The sequence below is a fragment of the Ambystoma mexicanum genome, chromosome 8 (genome assembly GCF_040938575.1).
Source record: "Ambystoma mexicanum isolate Mex_15411 chromosome 8, UKY_AmexF1_1, whole genome shotgun sequence".
In the NCBI taxonomy this organism is placed as follows: Eukaryota; Metazoa; Chordata; class Amphibia; order Caudata; family Ambystomatidae; genus Ambystoma; species Ambystoma mexicanum.
This window is the reverse complement of record NC_090929.1, coordinates 76,439,496-76,466,916: the sequence shown is the minus strand read 5'-3', so window position 1 is coordinate 76,466,916 and position 27,421 is coordinate 76,439,496. Positions and strand designations below refer to the sequence as shown.

Genomic DNA, 27,421 nt, shown 5'->3' with positions numbered 1-27,421 from the left:
AATGTTAGGAGGCATGGGAGGCAGCAATACAGGAGCACAAGGAGACATGGGAGGAAGCAGTGCAGGAGCATAAGAAGGCATGGGAGGAAGCAGTGCAGGAGCATAAGAAGGCATGGGAGGAAACCATGCAGGAGCGTAAGAAGGCATGGGAGGAAGCACAGCAAGAGCATAAGGAGGCATGGCAGCATGCGGTGCAGGAGCATAAGAAGGCATGGGAGGAAGCAGTGCAGGAGCATAAGAAGGCATGGGAGGAAGCAGTGCAGGAGCATAAGAAGGCATGGGAGGAAACCATGCAGGAGCGTAAGAAGGCATGGGAGGAAGCACAGCAAGAGCATAAGGAGGCATGGCAGCATGCGGTGCAGGAGCATAAGAAGGCATGGGAGGAAGCAGTGCAGGAGCATAAGAAGGCATGGGAGGAAACCGTGCAGGAGCATAAGAAGGCATGGGAGGAAGCACTGCAAGAGCATAAGGAGGCATGGCAGCAAGCGGTGCAGGAGCATAAGAAGGCATGGGAGGAAGCACTACAGGGACATTAGGAAGCATGGGAGGAAGCGCTACAGGAACATGAGGTATGGGAGGAAGCAATGCAGGAGCATAAAAGGGCATGGGAGGAAGCAATACAGGAGCATGAGGAGGCATGGGAGAAAGTGCTACAGGAACATGAGGAGGCATGGGAGGAAGCGCTACAGAAACATAAGGAGGCATGGGAGAAAGTGCTACAGGAACATGAGGAGGCACGGGAGGAAGCGCTACAGAAACATAAGGAGGCATGGGAACAAGCAATACAGGAGCGTAAGAAGGCACGGGAGGAAGTGCTACAAGTACATGAGGAGGCACAAGAGTAAGCAATCCAGGAGCATAAGAAGGCATGGGAGGAAGCAATGCAGGGGCATAAGAAGGCATGGGTCGAAGCACTGCAGGAGCATAAGGAGGCATGGGAGGAAGCTCTACAGGAATGTGAGGAGGCATGGGAGGCAGCACTACAGGAGCATACACAGGCATGGGAGGAAGCAATTCAGGAGCATAAGGCGGCATGCGAGGAAGCGCTACAGGAACATGAGGAACATGAGGATGCATGGGAGGAAGTAATGCAGGAGCATAAGAAGGCATGGGAGGAAGCAGTGCAGTGGCATAAGGAGACATGGGAGGCAGTGCTACATGAATATGAGACATGGCAGGAAGCACTGCAGGATCATAAGGAGTCATGGGTGGAAGAAATTCAGGCAAATAAGAAGGCATGGGTGAAGTAATGCAGGATCATAGGGAGTCATGGGAGGAAGCTCTACAGGAATGTTAGGAGGCATGGGAGGCAGCAATACAGGAGCACAAGGAGACATGGGAGGAAGCAGTGCAGGAGCATAAGAAGGCATGGGAGGAAGCAGTGCAGGAGCATAAGAAGGCATGCGAGGAAACCATGCAGGAGCGTAAGAAGGCATGGGAGGAAGCACAGCAAGAGCATAAGGAGGCATGGCAGCATGCGGTGCAGGAGCATAAGAAGGCATGGGAGGAAGCAGTGCAGGAGCATAAGAAGGCATGGGAGGAAGCAGTGCAGGAGCATAAGAAGGCATGGGAGGAAACCATGCAGGAGCGTAAGAAGGCATGGGAGGAAGCACAGCAAGAGCATAAGGAGGCATGGCAGCATGCGGTGCAGGAGCATAAGAAGGCATGGGAGGAAGCAGTGCAGGAGCATAAGAAGGCATGGGAGGAAACCGTGCAGGAGCATAAGAAGGCATGGGAGGAAGCACTGCAAGAGCATAAGGAGGCATGGCAGCAAGCGGTGCAGGAGCATAAGAAGGCATGGGAGGAAGCACTACAGGGACATTAGGAAGCATGGGAGGAAGCGCTACGGGAACATGAGGTATGGGAGGAAGCAATGCAGGAGCATAAGAAGGCATGGGTGGAAGCACTGCAGGAGCATGGGAGGAAGCACTACATGAACCTGAAGCGTGGGAGGAAGCACGCCAGGAGCATAAGGAGTCATGGGAGGAAGCTCTACGGGAATGTTAGGAGACATGGGAGGCAGCACTACAGGCGCATAATAAGGCATCAGTGGAAGCGCTAGAGGAGCATATGCAGCCATGGGTGGAAGTACTACAGGAACGAGAGGAGGCATGGGAGGAAGCGCTACAGGAGCATATGGAGGCATTTGTGGAAGCGCTACAGGAACATGAGGAGGTATGGGAGGAAGCGCTACAGGAGCATAGGGAGGCATTGGAGGAAGCAATGCAGGAGCATAAGGAGAGATGGGAGAAAGTAATGCAGGATCATAAGTAGGCATGGGAGGAAGTGCTACAGGAACATGAGGAGGCATGGGTGGAAGTGCTACAGGAACATGAGGAGGCATGGGTGGAAGTGTTACAGGAACATAAGAAGGCATGGGTGGAGGTGCCACAGGAGCATAAGGAGGCATGGAGGAAGTGCTACAGGAGCATAAGGAGGCATTGTGGAAGTGCTACAGGAGGATATGTAGGCATGGGTGGAAGTGCTACTGGAACATGAAGCATGGAGGAAGCACTACTGGAATATGAAGAGGCATGGGATTAAGCACTACAGGAGCATAAGGAGGCATGGGAGAAAGCGCTACAGGAGCATAAGGAGGCATGGTCAGGGACATGAGGAAGCGCTACCTGCATAAGCAGGCATCGGTGGAAGCGCTACCGGAACATGAGGAGGCATGGGAGGAAGCACTACAGTAACATGAGGCGGCATGGGAGTAAGCACTACAGGAGCATAAGTAGACATGGGAGGAAGTGCTACAGAAGCATAAGGAGGCATGATAGAAAGCGCAACAGGAGCATAAGGAGACATCGGTGGAAGCACTACTGGAACATGAGGAGCACACTACATTTACAACCCACCCTGTAAAGGAACACAGAGAACAGACAGTTTCACAAAGGAAAGGGATGCACTCTGGATACTGACAGGAGGTTAGTTGGTAAAGCCATCAGTCTCACTGTTCAAGGTTATTTGGTTTCAGCACCAAGGGGGCAAAAGGTCATAACTGTCTCTAGGGGCCTTCAGAGAAGGATCAGAGGGGCAGAACCACAATGTCCCTGGTGCTGAAGAAGTTCCCTGGGAGATGTTTAGGGGAGGATCTTGCTTCCCTCTTGGAACTCCTGGCCTTCCTTCACTGGGGGAAGATGTAAGATAGACTGTACCTTCAGCTCGGGACCAAATGAGTCCTTCTTTCTTACTCCTTTCGAAGTCTGTGGATGATCTGATCAGTGAGGGACTCTGCTTTCTTTTAAAGCCAAGCAGGGCCCAGACATTGGTGTAGGCCAAGCCTAACTTCAGTGAGCCAATCCTGGGTCTCCACCAACAATCTTCAGTGATGCTTCAGGTCAGAACCAGGGCGCTTGGCAGCAGACAGGGGAAGAATGACAACATATACTTCTAATTCCCGCCCATCTTCCTGTCTGCTGTACATCAAAATGTCTCCCTAATTAACTGAGCCCTATGCATTGCGTCATCACAACATGGGTCTCCTTTGAAGTAGGGGGTTGCAGGCAGACTTTCTGAAAGCAGTGGTTCCAGGCAGGGCATTCACTGCTCTTTCATACCAAGGAGGGGTGTTAGTACCAAGTTGACACATTGCATTAAAAAGAGGTGTTGGTGTCTGGCCTCCCAAGTCACTTCCTGCACCCAGGCCTTCCCTGAGGCCTGCTAATTAACTTCCTTTAGTATTTGCCGCCACCAGCAAGGTTTGACAATGGAGATGCAAATCCATGAGGCCATGGAATTCTAGTCAGGCTGCCCATGGCCAAAGGCTTTTGATGTACCCACGGCTGTCGGGTGTCAGCTACACATGACAGGGGAAGGCGGCGCTGGTAAGCTGTGTCCTCCCAGAGTACATGGCTATTTTTCTGCTGTGCGGTGAGCGTGAAAAATGTGTGCTGGAATAGCCCCATCATTCCTTCTTTTAAACAAACAAAAAAAGCCCAGGCGATCCCACTCTTCCCGTGCGGATGGTCGAATTCCTCGCAGAAGCGCTACAGGAACAGGAGGAGGCAGGGGTGGAAGGGCTACAGGAGCATAAGCAGGCATGGGAGGAAGCGCTACAGGAGCATAAAGAGGGATTGGAGGAAGCGCTACAGGAGCATAAAGAGGGATTGGAGGAAGCGCTACAGGAGCATAAGCAGGCATGGGAGGAAGCGCTACAGGAGCATAAAGAGGAATTGGAGGAAGCGCTACAGGAGCATAAAGAGGAATTGGAGGAAGCGCTACAGGAGTATAAAGAGGAATTGGAGGAAGCGCTACAGGAGCATAAAGAGGGATTGGAGGAAGCGCTACAGGAGCATAAAGAGGGATTGGAGGAAGCGCTACAGGAGCATAAGCAGGCATGGGAGGAAGCGCTACAGGAGCATAAAGAGGGATTGGAGGAAGCGCTAAAGGAGCATAAAGAGGGATTGGAGGAAGCGCTAAAGGAGCATAAGCAGGCATGGGTGGAAGGGCTACAGGAGCATAAGCAGGCATGGGAGGAAGCGCTACAGGAGCATAAAGAGGGAATGGAGGAAGCGCTACAGGAGCATAAGCAGGCATGGGAGGAAGCGCTACAGGAGCATAAAGAGGAATTGGAGGAAGCGCTACAGGAGCATAAAGAGGAATTGGAGGAAGCGCTACAGGAGCATAAAGAGGAATTGGAGGAAGCGCTACAGGAGCATAAAGAGGAATTGGAGGAAGCGCTACAGGAGCATAAAGAGGAATTGGAGGAAGCGCTACAGGAGCATAAGCAGGCATGGGAGGAAGCGCTACAGGAGCATAAAGAGGAATTGGAGGAAGCGCTACAGGAGCATAAAGAGGAATTGGAGGAAGCGCTACAGGAGCATAAAGAGGAATTGGAGGAAGCGCTACAGGAGCATAGGGAGGCATTGGAGGAAGCAATGCAGGAGCATAAGGAGAGATGGGAGAAAGTAATGCAGGATCATAAGTAGGCATGGGAGGAAGTGCTACAGGAACATGAGGAGGCATGGGTGGAAGTGCTACAGGAACATGAGGAGGCATGGGTGGAAGTGTTACAGGAACATAAGAAGGCATGGGTGGAGGTGCCACAGGAGCATAAGGAGGCATGGAGGAAGTGCTACAGGAGCATAAGGAGGCATTGTGGAAGTGCTACAGGAGGATATGTAGGCATGGGTGGAAGTGCTACTGGAACATGAGGCATGGAGGAAGCACTACTGGAATATGAAGAGGCATGGGATTAAGCCCTACAGGAGCATAAGGAGGCATGGGAGAAAGCGCTACAGGAGCATAAGGAGGCATGGTCAGAGCGCTGCAGGGACATGAGGAAGCGCTACCTGCATAAGCAGGCATCGGTGGAAGCGCTACCGGAACATGAGGAGGCATGGGAGGAAGCACTACAGTAACATGAGGCGGCATGGGAGTAAGCACTACAGGAGCATAAGTAGGCATGGGAGGAAGTGCTACAGGAGCATAAGGAGACATCGGTGGAAGCGCTACCGGAACATGAGGAGGCATGGGAGGAAGCACTACAGTAACATGAGGCGGCATGGGAGGAAGCGCTACAGGAGCATAAGCAGGCATGGGAGGAAGCGCTACAGGAGCATAAAGAGGAATTGGAGGAAGCGCTGCAGGAGCATAAAGAGGAATTGGAGGAAGCGCTACAGGAGCATAAAGAGGAATTGGAGGAAGCGCTACAGGAGCATAAGCAGGCATGGGAGGAAGCGCTACAGGAGCATAAAGAGGAATTGGAGGAAGCGCTACAGGAGCATAAAGAGGAATTGGAGGAAGCGCTACAGGAGCATAAAGAGGAATTGGAGGAAGCGCTACAGGAGCATAAGCAGGCATGGGAGGAAGCGCTACAGGAGCATAAAGAGGAATTGGAGGAAGCGCTGCAGGAGCATAAAGAGGAATTGGAGGAAGCGCTACAGGAGCATAAAGAGGAATTGGAGGAAGCGCTACAGGAGCATAAGCAGGCATGGGAGGAAGCGCTACAGGAGCATAAAGAGGAATTGGAGGAAGCGCTACAGGAGCATAAAGAGGAATTGGAGGAAGCGCTACAGGAGCATAAAGAGGAATTGGAGGAAGCGCTACAGGAGCATAAGCAGGCATGGGAGGAAGCGCTACAGGAGCATAAAGAGGAATTGGAGGAAGCGCTACAGGAGCATAAAGAGGGATTGGAGGAAGCGCTACAGGAGCATAGTAGCATGTGTGATTTGCTTAGAGACGTGTCGTAGTATTTCCTCTTATTAATCCTTATCTCGCTAATGAACGCGCACCTAGATAACGCTGGCTCATGTGCAGCGCCCCGCGCCCAAATCTTACATCGCGGTCACGTGCTGACAGGCAGATGCCAACGCTTCACTGTTAGGAGTCGCTTATAGTTCTCCTCGACATACCAGTTTCAGCTTGCTATATATGGAGGCGAGCCCTTTAACAGTCCCTTTTCTATATAGTAATATGACAATTTCAAAACTAGAAATAAACACTAAACGCTGTGCTCCAACCAGTTAGTGGATAATAAGGTCCTTCCAAAGCCCCCCTATAGGGGAGCCCTCCTACAGCAGGCTTTGCGGGTTCAGATCCTCTGATGAAAGGCAGTCTAGAAATCTCCATCGTGCCAAACCACCCGTCTAAGGTTGCAGTCCAGATTGTCTCCAAACTCCATCCTCCATCTTGGATTGGGACGGAATCTGATATCTGAATACCTTTAGTTAAGGAAAAGATAATCGCCACACTCCTAAAGTACCAACTCTCTTAACCCGCCTACAGCTTTGCAGAAGGAAGAATTCCCCTACCCTGTGCACCTCTGCCAAGCACCTGCGAGCCCTGACACCGGGCAATAACTCAAGCTGCATTAATGGTCTGTTACATCACCCAACAACTAGAAGGTCACCTGAGAAAGTTGACCAGACACTGAATTATCTACAAGGAAGCAGGTGCACATTGGAGAGGCTGCACACCATCTTTACTTGCTCCCAGTAACTTGTGAGGCCCCTCCCCACTTCATATCTTTTTAGAGGCTGGTTCTAGGTCCGTTTTATAGTCGCAAGTGACCCAATGGGTTTGTTGCAACAATCACCGGTCAGAAAAGCCTGTATGGGCCCTCCACTGGGAGCGAGCTATGTGTGTCTGTGGGCATTAAGAAATGGCCGCTAGGGGTGCGCTGAGAACCACAGGAGGCTCCAGAATTAATTTTCAAAGTCACCACATATTACACACATTGAGCAAGTCCAGCCCCTGTGTCATAGGAGGTTTTGGAAATAAAATATGTACCTGAAATCTCCAAAGTTCCCTGTAGGCCAGTCCACCCCTGCCGCTGTACTGGCCTCGCCCGAAACTGGCCTCCAATAGAATAGCTGAAGAATATTTGACGAAGGTCTTCAGTCTTCCAGCTGTTTCTTTTTTATTTTTTTAAGCCACTTTAAAGTGTTGGCAAATGCCTTTTGCTACGTTCACCCGGGCGGTTCTCTGAGGGGCGGGGGCGAGGCGATCCCCCAGGGTTTAATTACTCGCATTACCATTGATTTCTATGGTAGGCAGAAGAGCTTTAAAGGGCGGCCTTTAGGGCTCATTAGACGTGGCAACATTGATGTTCTCGAGGATGAAAGGGCGAGCTTGTCCATGCTAATTAGCTAACCAGGGGCGCCCAAAGGACTGACAGATTTTTAAAAGGGCTCGAAACTCTGCTAGTTCCAATGTGTTCTGGGCTCCCTTGGACGCAGCTAGTTGACCTTATGTGTTCTTGGGTACCACAACACCTGTGTGGGTTTAAAGGGGGCATTGGGGGTGGGGGGGGGCGGAGCTGCATTCAGATGACTTATAGGTTGAGTTGGGCCTGTAAGGTAATAGGCAGTACCAGGGCAGTTTCTAGTCTATTTGGTGCCTAGGGCGAAACACAAAAAAATGCGCCCCGCATCCCACGCACGACATGCGCCACTCCCTAACTACACCCCATGGTTAAGTTACTCCTACCCAACGTCAATTAGTCATTGCTATACAAATGAAACAGGTGTCGGATTCCGGAAACAATCATGAAGGATTTCGGTGCAACACTACAACAAAATGGTGGCCTGGATTCAGAGAGCATCACGTAACGTTACGTGGGTCAGAGAGGCAGAGGCAGCACCTGCTGCCCTCTACTCGCCCACGGGAAATCGTCCCCAACGGTGAAATTTCGGCCCCCGTGGCAATTGCGCCCCGGGCAGCTGCCCGCTTCGCCCGGGTCAAGAAACGGGCCTGCGTGGAGGACAGCGTTCAGTGGTGAAACGTATGGCGGAGCATGGCGGAGCATGGTGAAGAACGAATCTCATACATTTCTTGTAGCCTCCATCCCCTCCTGCTGAACCCATCCAGCTCCGTCCATCCCATTCACAAGCACTTGCCTTTCATCACTGCAATACCTCATTACTCTCGAGCAATCACTCTCGAAACCAGTTTAATTTGACTGTTTGGATTCTGCTATAAGCATGCACGGTTCCTCTGCTCACCAGGAAGTTATTGGTGCCCAACCCCCAGGTTGAGGGCTTTAAGCGGGCCAGGTCTAGGTGGAACAGAACTCCAGCAGCCTGAAAACTGCCTGCAAGCTGGGGTGTTGCTGAGCTGCCCAGTCCCTGAATAAGCACCAGAGTTTCCCTGGGCGACACGTGATGGGGGTGACCAAGGTCTATTGTGAAAGCAAGCACTAGACTCCCAAAAGCAGGAGGTGGCCAAATGGTTGTAGGTGACTTAGTTCCTGTACTTTGACTGTTTGGGTGCTACATTAAATAAACAGAAAGGTCTGTGTGCAATATATGCTCAGACGTGTTTTAAGCTTGAATCGTGGTCCTAGATGTGTCATATGCGTTCTCATTCATTAGTTCCCAAAATTCCCTTTCAATTTATGCAAAGCAGCAAGTAGCTTACATTGGTGTTCTCATGGGTGATTATCAAGGCTCACCGAAGATGCATCAGGGCTTATGCCCCCCCCCCCTTTTTGCAGCCTGGCGCCCAGGGCAATTACCCATACCCTCTTTCCAGATTCTACTAGCCCCTGCACTCCCCTTCACCCAAGCACTGCTGAGGCTACAATAGAAGGTCCTCATAAAAGGGTTGAGGAGCACATGAGCTTTGAATAAAGTTCCTTTGAGGCTTTGGAACTATCGACTGTTCTAAGAGCCATCTGTCTGGCAATCTCTTGGCACCTTGTGCCGGATGGATCCTTATTTCTTGCGTCCACGGAGGGCCCTCTTTTTGCCATTTCTTTAGTATTTTTTTTTCAAAACCAGAGGCTTTAGAAACACGTGATGTGGAATAAGGTAACATTAGATTTGAGACGTCGGGTGTCTCTTGGAATAATCGGAAGCACCTTCAGAACCTCACGGATGTTTGGAAGTTAGTTAAATTCTGTGTTTCCCTAGTCCGCCACAGTGTGGTGGCGGGGAGGGGGTTCCCTGACCAGCCGAGGGGGGTATTTTACGTGGGGGCTGGATGAAGTCACTCAAGGCCCAGTGGCATTGGCTAAAATCAGATCAATAAACATCAGACACTATGCGATCCAATGTCGCTGTCCGCGCGCAGGGGTGGCGGGGTTCTGCTGGTTACTGGAATGAATGGCAGTTTTGAAGCATAAGGAATGGCACTGGGGAAACAAAACAAAAAAAGTGTCACAAAGTCAACATACAGAACCTACAGGCGCTGCTCGAGTGGCCCGTCGTTTCGACCTCTCTTAATTGTATTGCAAAGTTTTGTGTTGACCACATTACAAGCTCCTTAACTTAAACCGTTAGTGGAAAGAGCGATATATGTAGTTTACGCCCCTTAATCACACGGCTTACAACTGTGAAGTGTCTATGGTGCATCTAAGAAGAGGTCCGGCTGGAAGGAAGCAATGGGTCCATTGGAAAAGGATGCGTGCCTCACCATTCCCCAGTCCCTGCAGCTCGGCCCCAGCCTCTACCGCAATCAAGTTTTCCCGCCCAGTGCACGCGCAGACTTTCCTTGCACCCGCCGCCAATGTAACTAAACATATTAGTAGGACTTGGGTAATAGCTCTACACTCGATATTCAAGCTTAAAAATGAAACCGGTGTCGGAATCATACATGCCTACATTTGAAAATCAACATTCCAGAGATGTATGCCACGCCCACAGTCACACAAAACTCCGCCCCTTTTCACATGCCTCCGCCCACATGTTAAAAAGGTAAACTCTGCTGTAATGGGATGTGACGTCAGAAATTTGCATTTCGAATTGAAATATGCATATTTCATTAAATTGCCTTTTCACAACCACCCAAATTGCAAAGGACAAAAGGCATTCGCCTTCCGTAAAATCAACACGTTAAAATGTGCACATGTAAACTCCAAGAACCAACACAAAGTAGTACGGAAATTGCACATTTCACCTTAGGTGCTTTTCATCAGGTTATGTAGTGCAGTGGTGAGTTGTCCAGACTGCAAACCTGATGGCTGTGGTTCAGTGGGGCTGAGTCCACCCTAACCTGGGCAAAAAGAACGAAAGCAAAAGAAACGCGCGTTATTTTGCTTCACCTGCATTCTTTTTGCCAATGTGCTGGAAGCGTTACAGTCATTGCTGCAGAGACAAAGCCACACTCGGGCAGGGAGCCGCCATGGCCAAGTCCTGTAAGGATACCAAAAAAAAAAAAAAAAATCTGAAACCACCCCTTACCCCCATCAAAATTCCTGAGATTCCAGGGTCTTTCCTGGAGACCTGGAGAAATGGGTAAAATTCCTGAGTCTCCGGGAAAAATCCGAGGGTAGGCAGGTATGGCCGGAATATGGAAACGGTGGTCGGTCAAAATACCGAAAATAAAATCTCGAACTGCAAAAATCTCGAATACAAAATCTCGAAAAACAAAAATATCGTATTATTTATTTATTTATATGTGTTTTTGGGGTCAGGTAAGTAAAAAAAAGGGTTAAAATAAAAAAAATAGAAAAAAAGGGGGGTTGGGGGGAACCCCCCCATTTCGAGAAAAAAACGTCATAAAAAACAATTCGATATTTTTTTTTCGGCCTTTTGTTTTCGAGATTTTTGGTTTTGAGATTTTTTTATTCGGTATTATCACTATAAACCATGGAAACACTACAACAAAATGTTGGCCTGTGGTCAGAGAGCCTCACATAACGTTACTTGGGTCAGAGAGTCAGAGGCAGCACCTGCTGCCCTCTACACTCCCACGGGCAAACGCCACCAACAGTGAAATTTCGCCTCCCAGGGCAAATGCGCCCCGGGCAGCTGCCCGCATGACCCTGGCCAAGAAACGGGCCTTGGCAGTACATAGCTGCCAAGTTCCCCTGGCCATGTGTGACACCTCGAGCCAGTCCTGTCGTTTTATGTTGCATGCTGGGACCTGTAGTTTTCTTTTGTCCATTGTAACTATGGGTCTGCAGGTCCCAGGCAGCCTGCAAAGTTATAAGCCAAGACTGGCTCACGGTGCCACGCCCCTTATTGGTCCCCTTGGCAACTATGATACTGCCAGAAGGTGCGGCCTGCTAACTTATTTTGAATTTTGTATTCTTATTTAAAGCACAGGCCTACCTGGAGAGCTGCTACAGGGTGTGGGTAGCAATTGTTTGAGCTGGCATATTTTTACACTAGCACAGTCTGTGAGTTGTGTTCATTGGAATTAGTTTAGGATTTGGTAAGGCAGACGCTCTGTTGCCCTTCTAATTTTCCTGCATTAGCTTCTCCTCCAAACGCACATTTTCATGACTCCATCAATCTTCAGGGAGGCTGTGTTTGCTTTTTCAGGCGTATCTTCTTTTTCAGGTGTGGCAAGTTAATTGACTCTAAGGATTCTGGTACTTGTATTTTTCGCACTTAATTTTTCTTCTAGGTGGCTGGAAACAACTCCCTCCATTGGAATTAGCCCTTGGTCAGGTGTTTGAAAAGGATCGACGTTGAAAAACCGAATCCCAGAAGCTCGAGTTACAAAATGGCAAAGCCCACTTGTTTGCATTTTGTAACCCGAGCTTTTGGGCTTTTGGTTGTTTGTCCCGAAGCCCATGATACCAAATTAGGGGAGCGGCGACCCCTCCCCCACAACCCTTGCCACCCATGTTCTGTATTTTGGGCTTCAGTCATTTTTACCATGTCGAATGCGCACCAAACACGCATTTGGCTTTTTTTATTCAACCAGTTCGGCCAAAACAGTTGAAAAAGCTGCATTTTTAGGGCTTTTTCAAAATTGGAGAATTGTGGGGGCATTCCGAACAGATTTCGGGATCGAGTTCCAGAGGGAGAAGGATTGTTTGTGGGTCCTCCCTTTGTGTATGATATGATATTATAGTTTATTTATATAGCGCCTATACACAATGTGTTTCAAAACGCTTTAAGGCAATGGAGGGAACAAGGGAAAATACAATGACATTCTTACAGGCCATTAACAATAAGAATGTGAAATTAACTACCGTACTCAGCCTGGCGACATTTGAGATAGTGCAAGAGCTAAGACATGGATAAGGAAGGGAGGGGGAGAGTGGGAAGGAAATGGAAACAGAGAGGCGACTTCCGTACTAGGCCTGATGACATTTCTGGTAGAGCCGGAGAAAAACAAAAGGTGAGGGAGAGGGGTGCAGAAAGGGAGGGGAGGAACAAAACAAGCGACTAATGTACTAGGCCTGACGACATTTCAGATAGTGCTGGAGGGGGCGCGGGGAGGAAATAAGAAGGGGAGGGGGAGGTGACAAACAAGGTTGCTATCATACTAGGTCAATGACAATTCTGATAGAGTAAGTGCATAGAAGAAAATAAGGGGAGGAGGAGAGGAGATGGGAAAAGGGAGAAAGGAAAAGGAGGGGAGAACAGAGAGTGAGCAGAGCAAACATGGAGAAGCAAGAGGAGAGAGAGAATACAATTGCAGTATTCAGTAGTAACTCATAATGTTGCGAGAGAACAGCAAATACAAGCCAGGATTCAAGATGAAAACGGGAACAGCATGATTCAGGGCCACCATGAGTTCAAGATGCAGGGGATGTCCAGCATGAGGGTTGAGAGAGAGTGACGCACCGTGAGTCAATGACGTCCATAAAAGTCAAATGCAAGCATTGGCAAAAGGCTTTGATGGTGAAACCAGAATGTATTAGGACAGACTCCTGCAGAGGTAGGATGTAGGTGGGGGGACATTGGAGGGGGGAGAGCAGGGTAGAAGAATCAAGCAAAACAGGCAACTCCTGTATGCGAGAAGGGTGCAGGGGGGCACAACAGAACATCACGGGGTGGGGATGTTGTTGAGTGGGTATGAGTTGTGATTCTAGCCGGTTGGTGCGTTTGCTGCACGAGTAGCGTGTGTTGCCAGATATGTGCAGGTTAGTTGGCATGTACGCTGGTGTGCTACTCTCGACTGCTTTGTGGATCCTCCATGCAGTCTTGAACAGTATCCTGGCTTTGAATGGAAGACAATGTAGTTCGCCTAGGAGGGGGGGATTTCCGGTCATTGGGCACCTGTAATAAGACGTGCTGCAGCGTGGTGGACTGCTTTTAGGGGAGCCAAGTGAGTGGCTGTGAACCCTGTCAGGAGTGCATTTTCCCGATCGAGGTGCGAGACCACAAGTGCCTGCACTGCGTCCGGAAGTCCTGCGGCAGGATGAAGGGTTTGTTCGTGCAAAAGGTTGAGATTTGGAGCCCAGCCATTTTGCCCTTCTTGGATATGCGTTTCTGGAAGCGCAGGGTGTTCTCAATGGTGAGGCCTAAGCATGGTGCTGAATGCGAGAGTTGCGGATCAAGTTCATCTCGACGCATATCATTGAGCCATTGTTGGACAAATTGCTAGCATTTAGCGGGGGAACGATGAGGATGAATTTGGTCTTGGATGGGTTAAGTTTGCGGAAGGCAGTCCACATCCAAGACTGGATTATGGCTAGGTAATCACGGAGACGACTCCAGAGAATGTATTTTATTCATTTATTTCATTTGTTGATAGTGTCCAGACCCAGAGGTATCACGGCGCTAATACATACTTAGAAGCAGGCGATAAAATGCAATACAGTCATGGCATGGTTGGCAGCAGGCAAAGTCTTATATATATTTGGCAACCCACAGTACAACTTTCCTTTTTTTTCTAAAGACAAGGTAGGACGGCTCATCTTGGATGCAGGGAGGAAGGGCATTCCAGGACGTGGGAGCTATGATAGTGAATAGCTCCCCCTGCTCTTTTTCTGGTTTATCTCGGCGTGGCTAAGGCCATGGTTGTGGATGAGCGCAAGCAACGTGGTTTGGCACTTTTGGGCATGCGTTGGTTTAGGTAGGTGGGTGCAGTGTTGTGCATACATCTATGAGTAATGGGTCGGATTTTACACTCATTACGGGCTTTGATGGGCAGCCAATTGGCCTCCCGTCTTGCTTGTGAGATATGGTCCGTGCGCTTCATACCCCAGGCAGCCCGATGGGTGTTATTTTGGATAAATTGAAACTTGGTTATATTTTTGATAGAGGTGCCTGAAAGAATGTCGTTACAGCAATCCAGTGTGCTTGCAATGATGGCTCTGGCTGATGTGGGGCAGTTGTCTGAAGACAAAAACTTTCTGCTTAGGGTAATCAGCTTGGTGGTGTAGGGCACTGATGAGGCGAGGGCCTTGACACATTTGTGCGTGGATACCTCAGAGTCTAGGCATACACCCAGTGTTTTCACATGGCTGGAGACACTGGTCATGTTTCCATCAATGGTAAAGGATAGAAAGGCCAGGTCTAGATGTTTGAACCGATGCAGGGAGCCTAAAATGAGGATCTCTGTTTTGTCATCATTCAAGCAGAGATGGTGTTTTGCCATCCAGGTTTGAATGATGCTATAGACTTGGTTAATGTTGTGGGAGTCTGTGTTGTGATTACCAGTGAGTTTGAGTGGGACTTGAGTGTCGTTGGTGAAGTTGGTATAGGAGATTTCCAGGTTAAGATGGTCAAAGAGGGGTTTGGTAAACATGTTGCAGAGTGTGGGTGACGGGCATGAACCTTGCAGCACCTCATAGGTGATGGGGATGGGGTCAACTGCTTCAGAGTCAGTGAATATCCTAGAGGTGCATTCACTGAGAAAGGAGTTGACCCAGCTAGCAGCCTCTCCGGAAAAGTTGCATGTAGAGGTGAGGTGCTGGCAGAGGACATTGTGGTCAACAAGATCAAAGGCCAGGAGAAGTCAAGTAAGGGAAGGATGGTGAGTTCTCTGGCTTTGCGGATACTGTTAAGCTGGATCTTGGGGTCCAAGAGGGCAGCCTCAGTGCTGTACCTAGGTCTAAAGACAAATTTGCGCGAACCGAGGAGGTTATGGGTCTCGAGGTGGGTCTCGAGGTGGGTCTCGAGGTGGGTTTGGAGTTGAGTGTAGGCGGTGCGATCAAGGATTTTAAGGAGGAAAGGTACAGTAGTGATGGGGTAGTAGTTGCTAGGGAGGGCAGGGTCCATGGAGGGTTTTCTGAGGAGGGGTGTAACTTGGTTAGATCTCTGGGGTCACGTTTTCTTCTGTCAAAGTCAGTACGAAGTAATGTTTGCAGTAAAAAATGACTTTGCACTGCAGAAATACACGTTGCACAGTTCCATGAATCAGGGTTTGTGTCGGCAGTGCAAGTCACTTTTCAGTCGTGAAAAGTCCCTTTGAACCATGCAAAGCATTCCATGAATCTGGCCATAAGTGTAGAGTTTTGCCTTTGTTGTGCGTGGGGGAGAGCACAATTTGCTTACTGTCCATGGATTCGGTCAGTGCAAAAAGTATGCTTAGTATGCTAGAGTGTGGTTGTTGGTGTGAGACTTGGGGATGTTGAAATCTCTGAGATTTGGGTTGTTTTGCATAAGTAAAAATGATTTGCGGGTGAAATCGACTACGGTCATATTATTAGTGTCCGCTAATCTGGTATAGGCTGTGGCGAGAGGAGACACATGGGGATGCCTTTTGGCGAGTAGTAGTAGCCACAGAAAGGCCCAAATTGATTGAAAATAAATGGTCATGTGGACCATATGGACAAATTCGGCCTGTACTAAAAACCGAACCTAAAAATACTGAACATGATGAGCTGGGGTTGCAGGGATGTCCCGCGCTCCCCATCGATATTTATGGGTTTCGTGGCGTGCAGGGGTGTCTCACGCTTGCTTGACAATGGAAGCGGGTGGACCCAAATAAAAAGAAAAAGGGACCATGCAGCGTCAGATCCGACCCGCGTTAGAGGGACGGAACCGACTCTGCAGGGGTACAGTAGAAGGGGCGGCGGCCAGCAAAAAGGTAAACGGGGAGGTGCGGTTGGTCTACCTCCTAATTTGGGTTGTTTTGCTGAAGTAAAAACTGATTTGCAGCAAAATCGACCACGGTAAATCCCGCCTCAATTGTTTCTCGGCCCAAATCCGTAGCGAACACTTCTTAGGTGAAATGCAAAATAGCAGGACTGGCCATTGGCCCTTTCAGGCCCCAACAGATGAGGTCCTTGTCTTCGCTCACCCTTTGCCGATGACGCCAGTGATGAGGACTAGTGAAAGAGGTTGTGGGCGGAGCAGCTGACGGCCAAGGCCTGGTCATGTGAGCTGCTGCCTACTCAATGCTGGCTACCGTTGACCAGTTTTCTGTGCCAATTTGGGCCAGTTCATTGGCTCATTGGACTCTGCCGCGGGTAGTGTGGTTAATATTGCAAGCCTGATGTTGTGAGAAATGCACCGTTTGTTTCCCCCACTTCTGCAGACTTGTCCTAGGATAAAGGCGTGAGTCACGTGCCTACTTAAGAGTTTTTTCTTCCCTAATTGAGAGTTAGAAAGGAACTAAAAAACAGCTGTATATTAGAATAATCCGTTTTACCACTCGGATTCATTATGAGGTATTTACTGTACGCATGTTGTAACTACCGCCTCATTATGCATTTCAAATACTGCAAAAAACGCCTCCAATTATTACCTCCAATCAAGCGGTGCAGTGACAGCAAGCATAAGCCATTTCACTCCTCAAAATGAGGGCTCAATGGATTAAAAAGGTATAACGATACTGCATATGGAGCAATACCACAAACAGTATTTCAATAAACACATTACCGCCATCCTGGCGGAATTTTCATAATCGGGCAGATTTCCGAAAATACCACTTGAAGTATAATGGTAATTACCGCATGCCGTATTTCGTGGCCAAAAATCAACCTAACTTTAAACGGAAGGAAAAAAAAACGACCTCAAACATTTAGCGATGTCTGATTTCAAGGGGAGACAGGTCCGCACCCGGAGTTCTGCAGAAGTGGCATGAGAGAGGCCCTTCCAGGAGCAGCCCATCACTTGTTTGGAGGGCCAATGTGCCATTCATTGAGTGCAGGCTTGATACTGGGGTTCGCCTGTTTCTCGGCTCCCCCAATGGTGGAGGCCAGCCGAGCAGGGCCGCAGAGTGACCCGGGTGTTTGCCCAGAATCAGCATCACACGATGTGGTCACTTAGAGAAGCCGGGGCCCGAGGCACGTCTCCTGGGGGCGCTTTAGTAATTCGCCCACCAGTCCACACCCCCTCCCCTCCCTTTTGTGCTTTGACGTAGCGCATTATAAAACTCCAATGAAATAAGACAAAACAGCTGGTGAGTTCATTACATCATTACCTAGTGCTTGACCCAAATCTAATTCTACTCCCGCCCCCTCGTCCTGGTTTCTATTCTTCTGTAGAATGTCTACTTTTGCTAATCCCCATCTTTGAACATCTACTATCAATTGCCACAACAGTGGACCCTTCGAGGAGTTCCAGGTCATCGCCACTCTCCTCTTAGCCGCTATTGACCTAAACGGCACAATCCGTTTTCACGTTTTACACTTCCGGCCCCAGGGGATCAGTCCCCCCAAACACAACGATGGTGTACCTGTGAAGGAACCATGCAATAGCATGTTGATCTAACCCTTCAGTGCCAAGGGCGAGGTATCTCATCGTTGGGATTACCTCACTGTTGCCAAGGACGAGATACCTCATCCTTGGCACTTAAGGGGTGAATGAAACAGAAAACATTAGTAGGCATTGAATGGCAAAATCACCAAAAAAGGCCTTGGCGCTGGGTGGGGTGGGGGGCGAAACCCATGGCAGTTAATATTCCATCCCAATATTGCACAGTAACGGAATAATCCCATACGGTGCCTTGACTCAGCGTGACCTTTGAATTCAAGTGGCCGATAGGATGATCTGCCTTCTGCACGAGTCAATCTCTAGAACTGCTTGCTTTTGTACCCTCTACACACAGTGGTCCACTTTGCAGGGTCTTGCTCGGTGGGTTTCCTTGTCTATTATTTCTTTCTGCTCCTGCTGATGTTGGACTGAAGACCTGGTTCTTCCTATAGACCGCCCACGTCTTATTTATTTCCATTTATTAAGTGCTTTGATTCTGTAGCCTTGGACAGCACCGTGGGCCTCTGTGCAGAATAATATTGAACATGAGAATCGGAGCTTACATTGCCAGCGATAAGAACAAGATGAAAGGAATTGGCGACAAACAACGAGAGAGCTTTGTGGTCTTGCTGCCTTGTGCATGTTCGGTCCGGGCACATAAAGCTGGGTATAAATGACCTATAAGACCAGGACATTCTACTTCTATGGAGCAAAATGCAAACTTTTCGCTCCAGTACTTGATATTGAGGATTTATTACGCGCATATCCTTACGGAACCAAGCAGAAGACACTGCATTGAGGCGCTGAGGATAACTTACCGTTCTCAAGAAGCCGTCTTTAACGGTTCTAGATTCAATCAAACCGATATGTTTTTAGCTTCGAGGGGAAACGGCAAAGGAGATGATATTTTGCAAATCAGCTGGGAGTAAATTCCATGCTCCCCTTTTCCCTCACTGTCTCCATCTTCTCTTGTATCACTCCTTGCGACTCTGCTGCCCCGGCTGCCTTGCACACATACTCTGCCACCTTGTGTGAACTGCTCCCGGACATCTAAAAGAGGCAGTGAGGTGGGGGGAGGGGGAGTCTAACGATCAATAAGGTTCACCCCTCCACCACCTTCTATCCTCTCACCTTCTGCACGTGCCTTTGAATTCACTGCTACCCATCGCCTCCCATCCAGCCCTCTCACTACCCTGCTTATCATTGGGGTTCCTACGCTCCCAACTCTTGCATGGACCTCCTCCTTGAGTCCATTCGCACTGGAGCCTCTGTACTCCTCACGGGGGACTGCACCCTCACAACATCTTTCCCACCAGGGGTGTTGCTAGGTCTGGAAAAGAGCCGGGGCTACGCTGATGTCAGAACTGTCAGGACTGGGGGCTAGCTAGCCTTTTGGTTGTAGTCCCTGAGATTCTATCCTGGGCTATGACCAAAATACCTGGGGCTATAGCCCCTTAAGCCCCCCCCCAGCAACGCCTCTGTTTCCCACCCACCCTTCTCTCCCTCACTGTATCCATAGACTCTTCCTCCTACATTATTAACCGTATTGGCTTAGAATATTGCTTCTCTCTCTCCTCAGTCTTCATCTTCTGCTTCTGATCCTGACACGCCGTCAGCTGACCATGATAAGCCTGTAACCATCAGCCTGTATCTCTCCTCTCTCACTGCTTTAAAATCCCTGAACATCTCATCTTCAACCTGCACACTGATGACCTCTGCAACCCACTTCATTTTGACTTCCGAAATCATCGTTCCCTAGAAACAAGGCCCCCCCCATGTCTCTAGATTTTTCCGAGCTCTGCTCACCATTATTAACTCGCCGTTTTGTTAATCCTGCTCAACCTCTCAGTGGCCATCAATATGGTGGATAGCCCTCTCTCCTTCAGTCCCTAGTTGACCTTGGCATCCAGGGCACTGGTCTTCACAGGGTTGCCTCCTACCTTTCTCATCATTCCTTCACCATCTCTTGGAACACAAACACTTCTGATCCTACCATTCTACTGGGTGGTGTCCTCCGAGGCTTTATCCTCAGCCTCCTAATCTTCACCCTAGACGCCTCCTCCCTTGGGCCACTCATCTCATCATTTGGGTTCTTTTATCCCCTCATTGCAGATGGCACTCTTACTCCGGGTTCTCCTATCACCTCATTGTAGATGGCACTCTTACTCCAGGTTCTCCGATCCCCTCATTGCAGATGGCACTCTTACTCCGGGTTCTCCTATCACCGCTTTGCAGATGGCACTCTTAATCCGGGTTCTCCTATCACCGCTTTGCAGATGGCACTCTTACTCCGGGTTATCCTATCACCTCATTGCATATGGCACTCTTACTCCGGGTTCTCCTATCACTGCTTTGCAGATGGCACTCTTACTCTGGGTTCTCCTATCACCGCTTTGCAGATGGCACTCTTACTCCGGGTTCTCCTATCACCGCTTTGCAGATGGCACTCTTAATCCGGGTTCTCCTATCACTGCATTGCAGATGGCACTCTTACTCCGGGTTATCCTATCACCTCATTGCAGATGGCACTCTTACTCCGGTTTATCCTATCACCTCATTGCAGATGGCACTCTTACTCCAGGTTCTCCTATCACCTCATTGCAGATGGCACTCTTACTCCGGGTTCTCCTATAACTTCATTGCAGATGGCACTCTTACTCCGGGTTCTCCTATCACTGCATTGCAGATGGCACTCTTACTCCAGGTTCTCCTATCACTACATTGCGCACTCTTACTCCGGGTTCTCCTATCACCGCTTTGCAGATGGCACTCTTACTCCGGGTTCTCCTATCACCGCTTTGCAGATGGCACTCTTAATCCGGGTTCTCCTATCACTGCATTGCAGATGGCACTCTTACTCCGGGTTATCCTATCCCCTCATTGCAGATGGCACTCTTACTCCGGGTTCTTCTATCACTTCATTGCAGATGGCACTCTTACTCCAGGTTCTCCGATCACCTCATTGCAGATGGCACTCTTACTCCGGGTTCTCCTATCACCGCATTGCAGATGGCACTCTTAATCCGGGTTATCCTATCACCTCATTACAGATGGCACTCTTACTCCGGGTTCTCCTATCACAGCATTGCAGATGGCACTCTTAATCCGGGTTCTCCTATCACCTCATTGCAGATGGCACTCTTACTCCGGGTTCTCCTATCACCGCATTGCAGATGGCACTCTTACTCCGGGTTATCCTATCACCGCTTTGCAGATGGCACTCTTAATCCGGGTTTTCCTATCACTGCATTGCAGATGGCACTCTTACTCTGGGTTCTCCTATCACCTCATTGCAGATGGCACTCTTACTCCGGGTTCTCCGATCACCTCATTGCAGATGGCACTCTTACTCCGGGTTCTCCTATCACTGCATTGCAGATGGCACTCTTACTCCGGGTTCTCCTATCACCGCATTGCAGATGGCACTCTTACTCCGGGTTCTCCGATCACCTCATTGCAGATGGCACTCTTACTCCAGGTTCTCCTATTACCTCATTGCAGATGGCACTCTTACTCCGGGTTCTCCGATCACCTCATTGCAGATGGCACTCTTACTCCAGGTTCTCCTATCACCTCATTGCAGATGGCACTCTTAATCCAGGTTCTCCTATCACCTCATTGCAGATGGCACTCTTACTCCAGGTTCTCCTATCACCGCATTGCAGATGGCACTCTTACTCTGAGTTCTTCACACGCATTACGGAATGCCTCTCTGCAATTCGCCATTGGATGGCACTTGGTTGCCTAATGCTCACCTCCTCCAAGAACTAAGTGATTTGCCTCCCAACCTTTGATGTCTTCTCCTTCTCTCGCCTCTCTCATTCCTGTCTGACATGGTCACCCCTCCATCAAGACACGCAACCCTGCGGTCCTTTTTGACAGCAATCGCAAACTACACTACTTTATTACTGCTATCTGAACAGCTGGCAGTATCAGCCTCCTTCATACCAGGAACATCTGCCCTCACCTCACCTACCACTCTACCCAAACCCTCATGCTAACTCTGGGGCTCATTCGTCTTGGGTAGGAATCCAACACAACTGGTGGGAGGAAGGAGAGCTATAACGACTAAACAATAATGTCCACACAGCCTGTGCCGGACCTTCCCCTCCATTTTGGAATGGGCAAGGTCTGATTGCCTCCATTGCCAGGCCAGGATCATGTCTCACAGAGAGATTCTTTGGCGGGTCTTCTGTCAGGTAAGCTGCCCGCAGGGAAGGCTTTGAAACATAGAGACTGCGGGCGAAGGACCTGCTAATCTGGACACACTGAAGATGGAAGGCAGTTGTAGAATGCGTGCGAGCCAAGAGTCGCAGGCCCAGGCAGCATTCCAGAACCTTCCCACCATCTTGGATTGGGAGAGATCCTGTCTCCGAAAGGGAACCCTTGATAAAGAAAATATCTCCCTGAATTGAGGGCAAACACTCCACAAGGCTCCCCAATGTACGCCCTATAAGTGGCGTTAGAAGGCCGGTGTCAGTCATATCAAGAACTCCAGAGACCTTACGGACCACCATACAGTGCCTGGAAGACCATTGGTTGAGCCTTACTTGCTTGCGGGACCTGGCAGGTCCCAGCTGCTCCATATGAGTAGTTAAACCTTTCTGCCTGTGTGTAAAATGTGCAGTAAACTGGTTTTGCGTGCCAATGCACACATACTTTTATAAATGTGTAAACCTTTTTGTACTGTCCCAGATTAATACCGTGGTGGTCTGACAGAGGTGTATTGTGCCCCCGCCCCCCAAACCCCTCCCCCTCTCCAGGTGTCCAGGTAGTTATCTGCGAGCGGGAAAAACGGTGGGATGGAGGAGGGAAACTCGGGAGGAGACAAAAAATAAATGTCAGATCATATAGAGAGATTCTAGGTGAGGTAGGGAAGAGAGAGGGGTTTGCAGAATAGTGTGGACTCGGCACAGAAGGACAGAAAAAAGGAGGGACATTCAGGCCTGCGTATAACCAGATGCAACATTGCAGCTGGGGATAAATCCCCAGAACTGCTCAAGGGGGTTTCTGAAATGCAGAATTTAGTATTTCCAGTGTTTATTATTTAATCTTTTGACTACAAGTAGTATTGAGAACATGTATAAACATTCTGACACATGTTTCGCGCTGCTAGCGCTTCCTCAAGGATTGGTCTACAGCATATCTTGTACACCCAATACACCCAGCCTGATTCCATCGGCTATCGTTTGAGCGACGTGTGTGCCTTGGTAGTCAAGCGGCTGTTTACCACAAAGCTACTGGGGGATAATGCCGCCTTGAGTCAACGTTTGAAGATATAACTTGGGCCTTCAGGCCCTTTTTGATGGGATCAATGTAATTTTAATGTATCATTTATCGAGGTCTTTCTAGAGAGGTATAGGTAACATTTGTGGCCTCTTCGAAGTGCTTGTGCAGCTTGTGGCCGGTATCAAAGTGGCAGTACAAGTCTCATGTTGATTGGTCGCCATGTTGCCCGAACGGCTGATGGGTTTTTCTCTGGGGTTGAAAGAGAGCAGCTAGTGATGTGGTGTCCGATTGGTTAGGGCTGCTCCACCCTCCGCACCCCAGCCCCCCCAAGTGGATGTAACTAAGTGCACAGCATAACATAGTTTAGAGCAGGGGGCTGCAACCTGTGGCTGCAAGTTAAGACTTCCATGATCCCTCACCATTGACTATGCTGGCTAGGGCTGATGGGAGTTGTAGTCCAAAACATCCAGAGAGCCAAAGATTGCAGACCCCTGATCTAGAGCCACATAGCCTAACGGCCTACCATGATACAGTGCAGCATAATAAAACAAACTACTTTATAACAACATAGTCTATAACAAAACAACCGTAACAACATAGCAGAGCCTAGATGTTGTATCATGTCCTCTTGTCACCTCTGTGTGGGACCCTGGGTGAGTGACAGCTGTATGGCTCCTGTGCCAGAGTCTCTGCCTCTGTGTGTGGGACCCTGGGTGAGTGACACCCATGCCAGTGTCCCATCTGGGACCCTGGGTGAGTGACACCCATGCCAGTGTCCCATCTCCGCCTCTGTGGGTGGGACCCTGGGTGAGTGACAGCTGCATGTCGTCCTGTGCCAGTGTCTCTGCCTCTGTGTGTGGGACCCTGGGTGAGTGACACCCATGCCAGTGTCCCATCTCCGCCTCTGTGGGTGGGACCCTGGGTGAGTGACACCCATGCCAATGTCCCATCTCCGCCTCTGTGGGTGGGACCCTGGGTGAGTGACACCCATGCCAGTGTTCCATCTCCGCCTCTGTGGGTGGGACCCTGGGTGAGTGACAGCTGCATGTCGTCCTGTGCCAGTGTCTCTGCCTCTGTGTGTGGGATCCTGGGTGAGTGACACCCATGCCAGTGTTCCATCTCTGCCTCTGTGGGTGGGACCCTGGGTGAGTGACAGCTGTATGGCGTCCTTCTGCCAATGTCCCATCTCTGCCTCAGTGGGTGGGACACTAGGTGCGTGGCGGCTGTATGTCGTCCTGTGCCGGTGTCTCTGCCTCTGTGTGTGGGACCCTGGGTGAGTGACACCCATGCCAGTGTTCCATCTCCGCCTCTGTGGGTGGGACCCTGGGTGAGTGACACCCATGCCAGTGTTCCATCTCCGCCTCTGTGGGTGGGACCCTGGGTGAGTGACACCCATGCCAGCGTTCCATCTCCGCCTCTGTGGGTGATACCCTGGGTGAGTGACACCCATGCCAGTGTTCCATCTCTGCCTCTGTGTGTGGGACCCTGGGTGAGTGACACCCATGCCAGTGTTCCATCTCTGCCTCTGTGGGTGGGACCCTGGGTGAGTGACAGCTGCATGTCGTCCTGTGCCAGTGTCTCTGCCTCTGTGTGTGGGACCCTGGGTGAGTGACACCCATGCCAGTGTCCCATCTCCGCCTCTGTGGGTGGGACCCTGGGTGAGTGACACCCATGCCAATGTCCCATCTCCGCCTCTGTGGGTGGGACCCTGGGTGAGTGACACCCATGCCAGTGTTCCATCTCCGCCTCTGTGGGTGGGACCCTGGGTGAGTGACAGCTGCATGTCGTCCTGTGCCAGTGTCTCTGCCTCTGTGTGTGGGATCCTGGGTGAGTGACACCCATGCCAGTGTTCCATCTCCGCCTCTGTGGGTGGGACCCTGGGTGAGTGACACCCATGCCAGTGTTACATCGCTGCCTCTGTGTGTGCGACCCTGGGTGAGTGACAGATGTATGGCTTCCTCGTGCCAGTGTTGCGTGGGTAACGCATACCCAGTGCTCCAGTCTCACCTGTCTTAGCACCCACTGCACCGCCGTGCCATAGAATAAAAGTGCCAACCTGCTGAACTCCTCCTGTCACCCTTGGCCCCCCAGACTTCATTATATCACAGCAGGAGGTGCAATAACAGCGCCACGTGCAGAACATGCTAGCATGAACACACAGCAGCAGAGGTCAACGTGACCCAGTGCCCTTGAGAATGTAGGACCCGGCTACACCTGCCACGCTGGCGGGGGTAGAGTGGGGCGTGGGGGGCACCCTGCGTGGAAGACATGAGTAGCTGTGTGCTTCCCTGTCGGCGGCTGCACGCGATAACAGGTTATCACACAAGGCCTGGAAGTGGGCAGGAAAGGCCAGCGCTGTTCGGGCACTTCTTCAGCGCCAGCAGCGTGGGCATGCACGGCAGCTGGGTGGCACGGAGTGCCTGGCACGGGCTCGGGCTGTGGAAGCGGCGGCAGGCGCCCGCCTCTCTTGACGTGACACATCAAAGCTGGAGGCCTGGCAGCAGGCGCGCCGCCGCGCAGCACGCTGCCCCTGTGCCAGGCGACAGATGCAAAGGCGCGCAGCAGCTCCCCCGCAGCGCCAACCTGTGGGGGTGGGGGGCAGCTTCCCTCACACCCTTCTCTGGTCCTGCCTGGAGAATGCTTGATTTGGGGACCGGCTGGGGGCGAGCGGGGGGCCTTCGCCTGCGCAGGCTGCAGCATGTCCCTTTGAACTGCTTTGTAAATATTCATTCTTGGGTCTTTTTTGTGTTCTTTTCTGCAGGAAATTCCCAGTGCGCTGTGGGCCAAGCTCATCGCGGAGCGCCTGTCAGAAGCGGACTGCATCAAACGGGTAAGACGTGTCCCTCTGGGGGGGTGGGTGGGCAGCGGGGCCCACCCCCAAACCACTCCTTGGCCATCGTTAGCACTGGCGTAGCCATGGGAGGGGGGAGGGGGCGGGGGTTTCTGGAATGCAACGTGTATGGGGGGCGAGGGGGGAGGCAGGCGAGCAATGGGGCTTTATCAGATGCAGAAAGAGAGGGTGAGCTTGTGCATATGCTAACTCCAGAACACGCCGCGGATCAAAGCTGCCTGCAACACGCGGGGCCTTGTCTGTTGCCTGGGGCTAGCTAGGGTGCAACCTGCACAGGCCACTGACATAGAAGTAGGACTACAGCTTCAGCTGTGAAACGAGTCCTACTTCTATGCGGGTGGCCTGTTTATGGAGTGAGGAGAGCACCCGAAGTGGGATTTATAGATTGGGTGGATACCATCACGTTTATTGGGCAAACGATGGAAAAATCATGACATCGGGCCAACAACCGGGTTGGTATCCACCCGATCCCCAAATCCCAGGACAGTGTTTTTAAAATTAAAAAAGGCTCGGGACCCCAGGACGGATCGAGGTGCAATACCCGGACAGTCCCGGCAAAACCGGGACGTCTGGTCACCCTACCTGGGGCAGACAGCAGAGATGCCCTGTGTTTACCACTCAAGGGAAACCTATCGGCAGCAGATCCGGGCACTGCTGTAGGGGTATCCGCCAGGCTAGCCACCACTGGCCGACATCCTCCCCCCGGGCACTGGTCATCAGGCAAATACCAGCACAGGTAGCACCGGGGTCGAACCGGGGCATAAAATTGGCTCTGGCACCAATGAAAATGTTGCCCACATTCGCAAATGCCAACCCATACACACATTTGAATTGAGCATTCACCAAGCATTCATTCAAGGCAAGTTGAACACCACCATTAGGCCCCTTGAAATTGCCAAACAAGTGGAGCGCCCAGAGTTGAGCACTTTCACTTTCACTAACCCTCAATTTGTTAAGTTGAGGACTTGTTGAAGTTAGTTGAGCTTTGATTGAGCACTCACAAGGATTGCATGGAGTTCAGCTGTCTAATTTGCATGTGAAAATGTCAACCAGTGCTCAATTTCAGTTTAGAGCTCCTGGTTCTGCACTCTATCGATTTTTCTGGTTGGGGAATTCGTTTGTATTGTGACCAACTGTTTGAGTAATACCCCATGGATATGGGGAGGATAAATGTGTAGTAAATTGTGGGTTATAAAGAATATTTATTCAGTAACACTGGTCAAAAACATAGCTGCACAGTGAAGTAACTCTTCAAACTAGCTCTCTTTGTTTAAAAGACTGGCTGGCCCACTTTGACCCAATAATCTGGGCCACCCTAGAATGATGGTGCTGCCCTTCAGGCACCGCCCTCCCGACCATATTGGCCAGTCAGAGCATGGGCACCACAGACCAGCATGGCATCTGCTTTTGCAGTACAGTTGGCAATCTTCCACCCTAAACAGTACATGCCATGTTACGTAAGTATTGGAGGCATTTCAGCAGTGGCATTTTAGCGAGTGGGAATTAAGCGTATGCTCTAATACAACACTGGCCGGGGATGTGACGTCAACAGACTTGGCAAAACTGGTAA

At 50.3% G+C, this 27,421-nt stretch overlaps 1 protein-coding gene across 1 annotated transcript in view; it reads left to right on the top strand.

Annotated features, from left to right (window-relative positions):
- AK8 (adenylate kinase 8) overlaps positions 1 to 27,421 on the top strand; it is a 564,615-nt gene that overhangs the window by 87,848 nt on the left and 449,346 nt on the right. Inside the window, exon 5 of the mRNA XM_069609314.1 lies at positions 25,762 to 25,830. Within this exon, the coding sequence (XP_069465415.1) occupies positions 25,762 to 25,830 (69 nt within the window). The remainder of the gene's footprint in view (positions 1 to 25,761; positions 25,831 to 27,421) is intronic.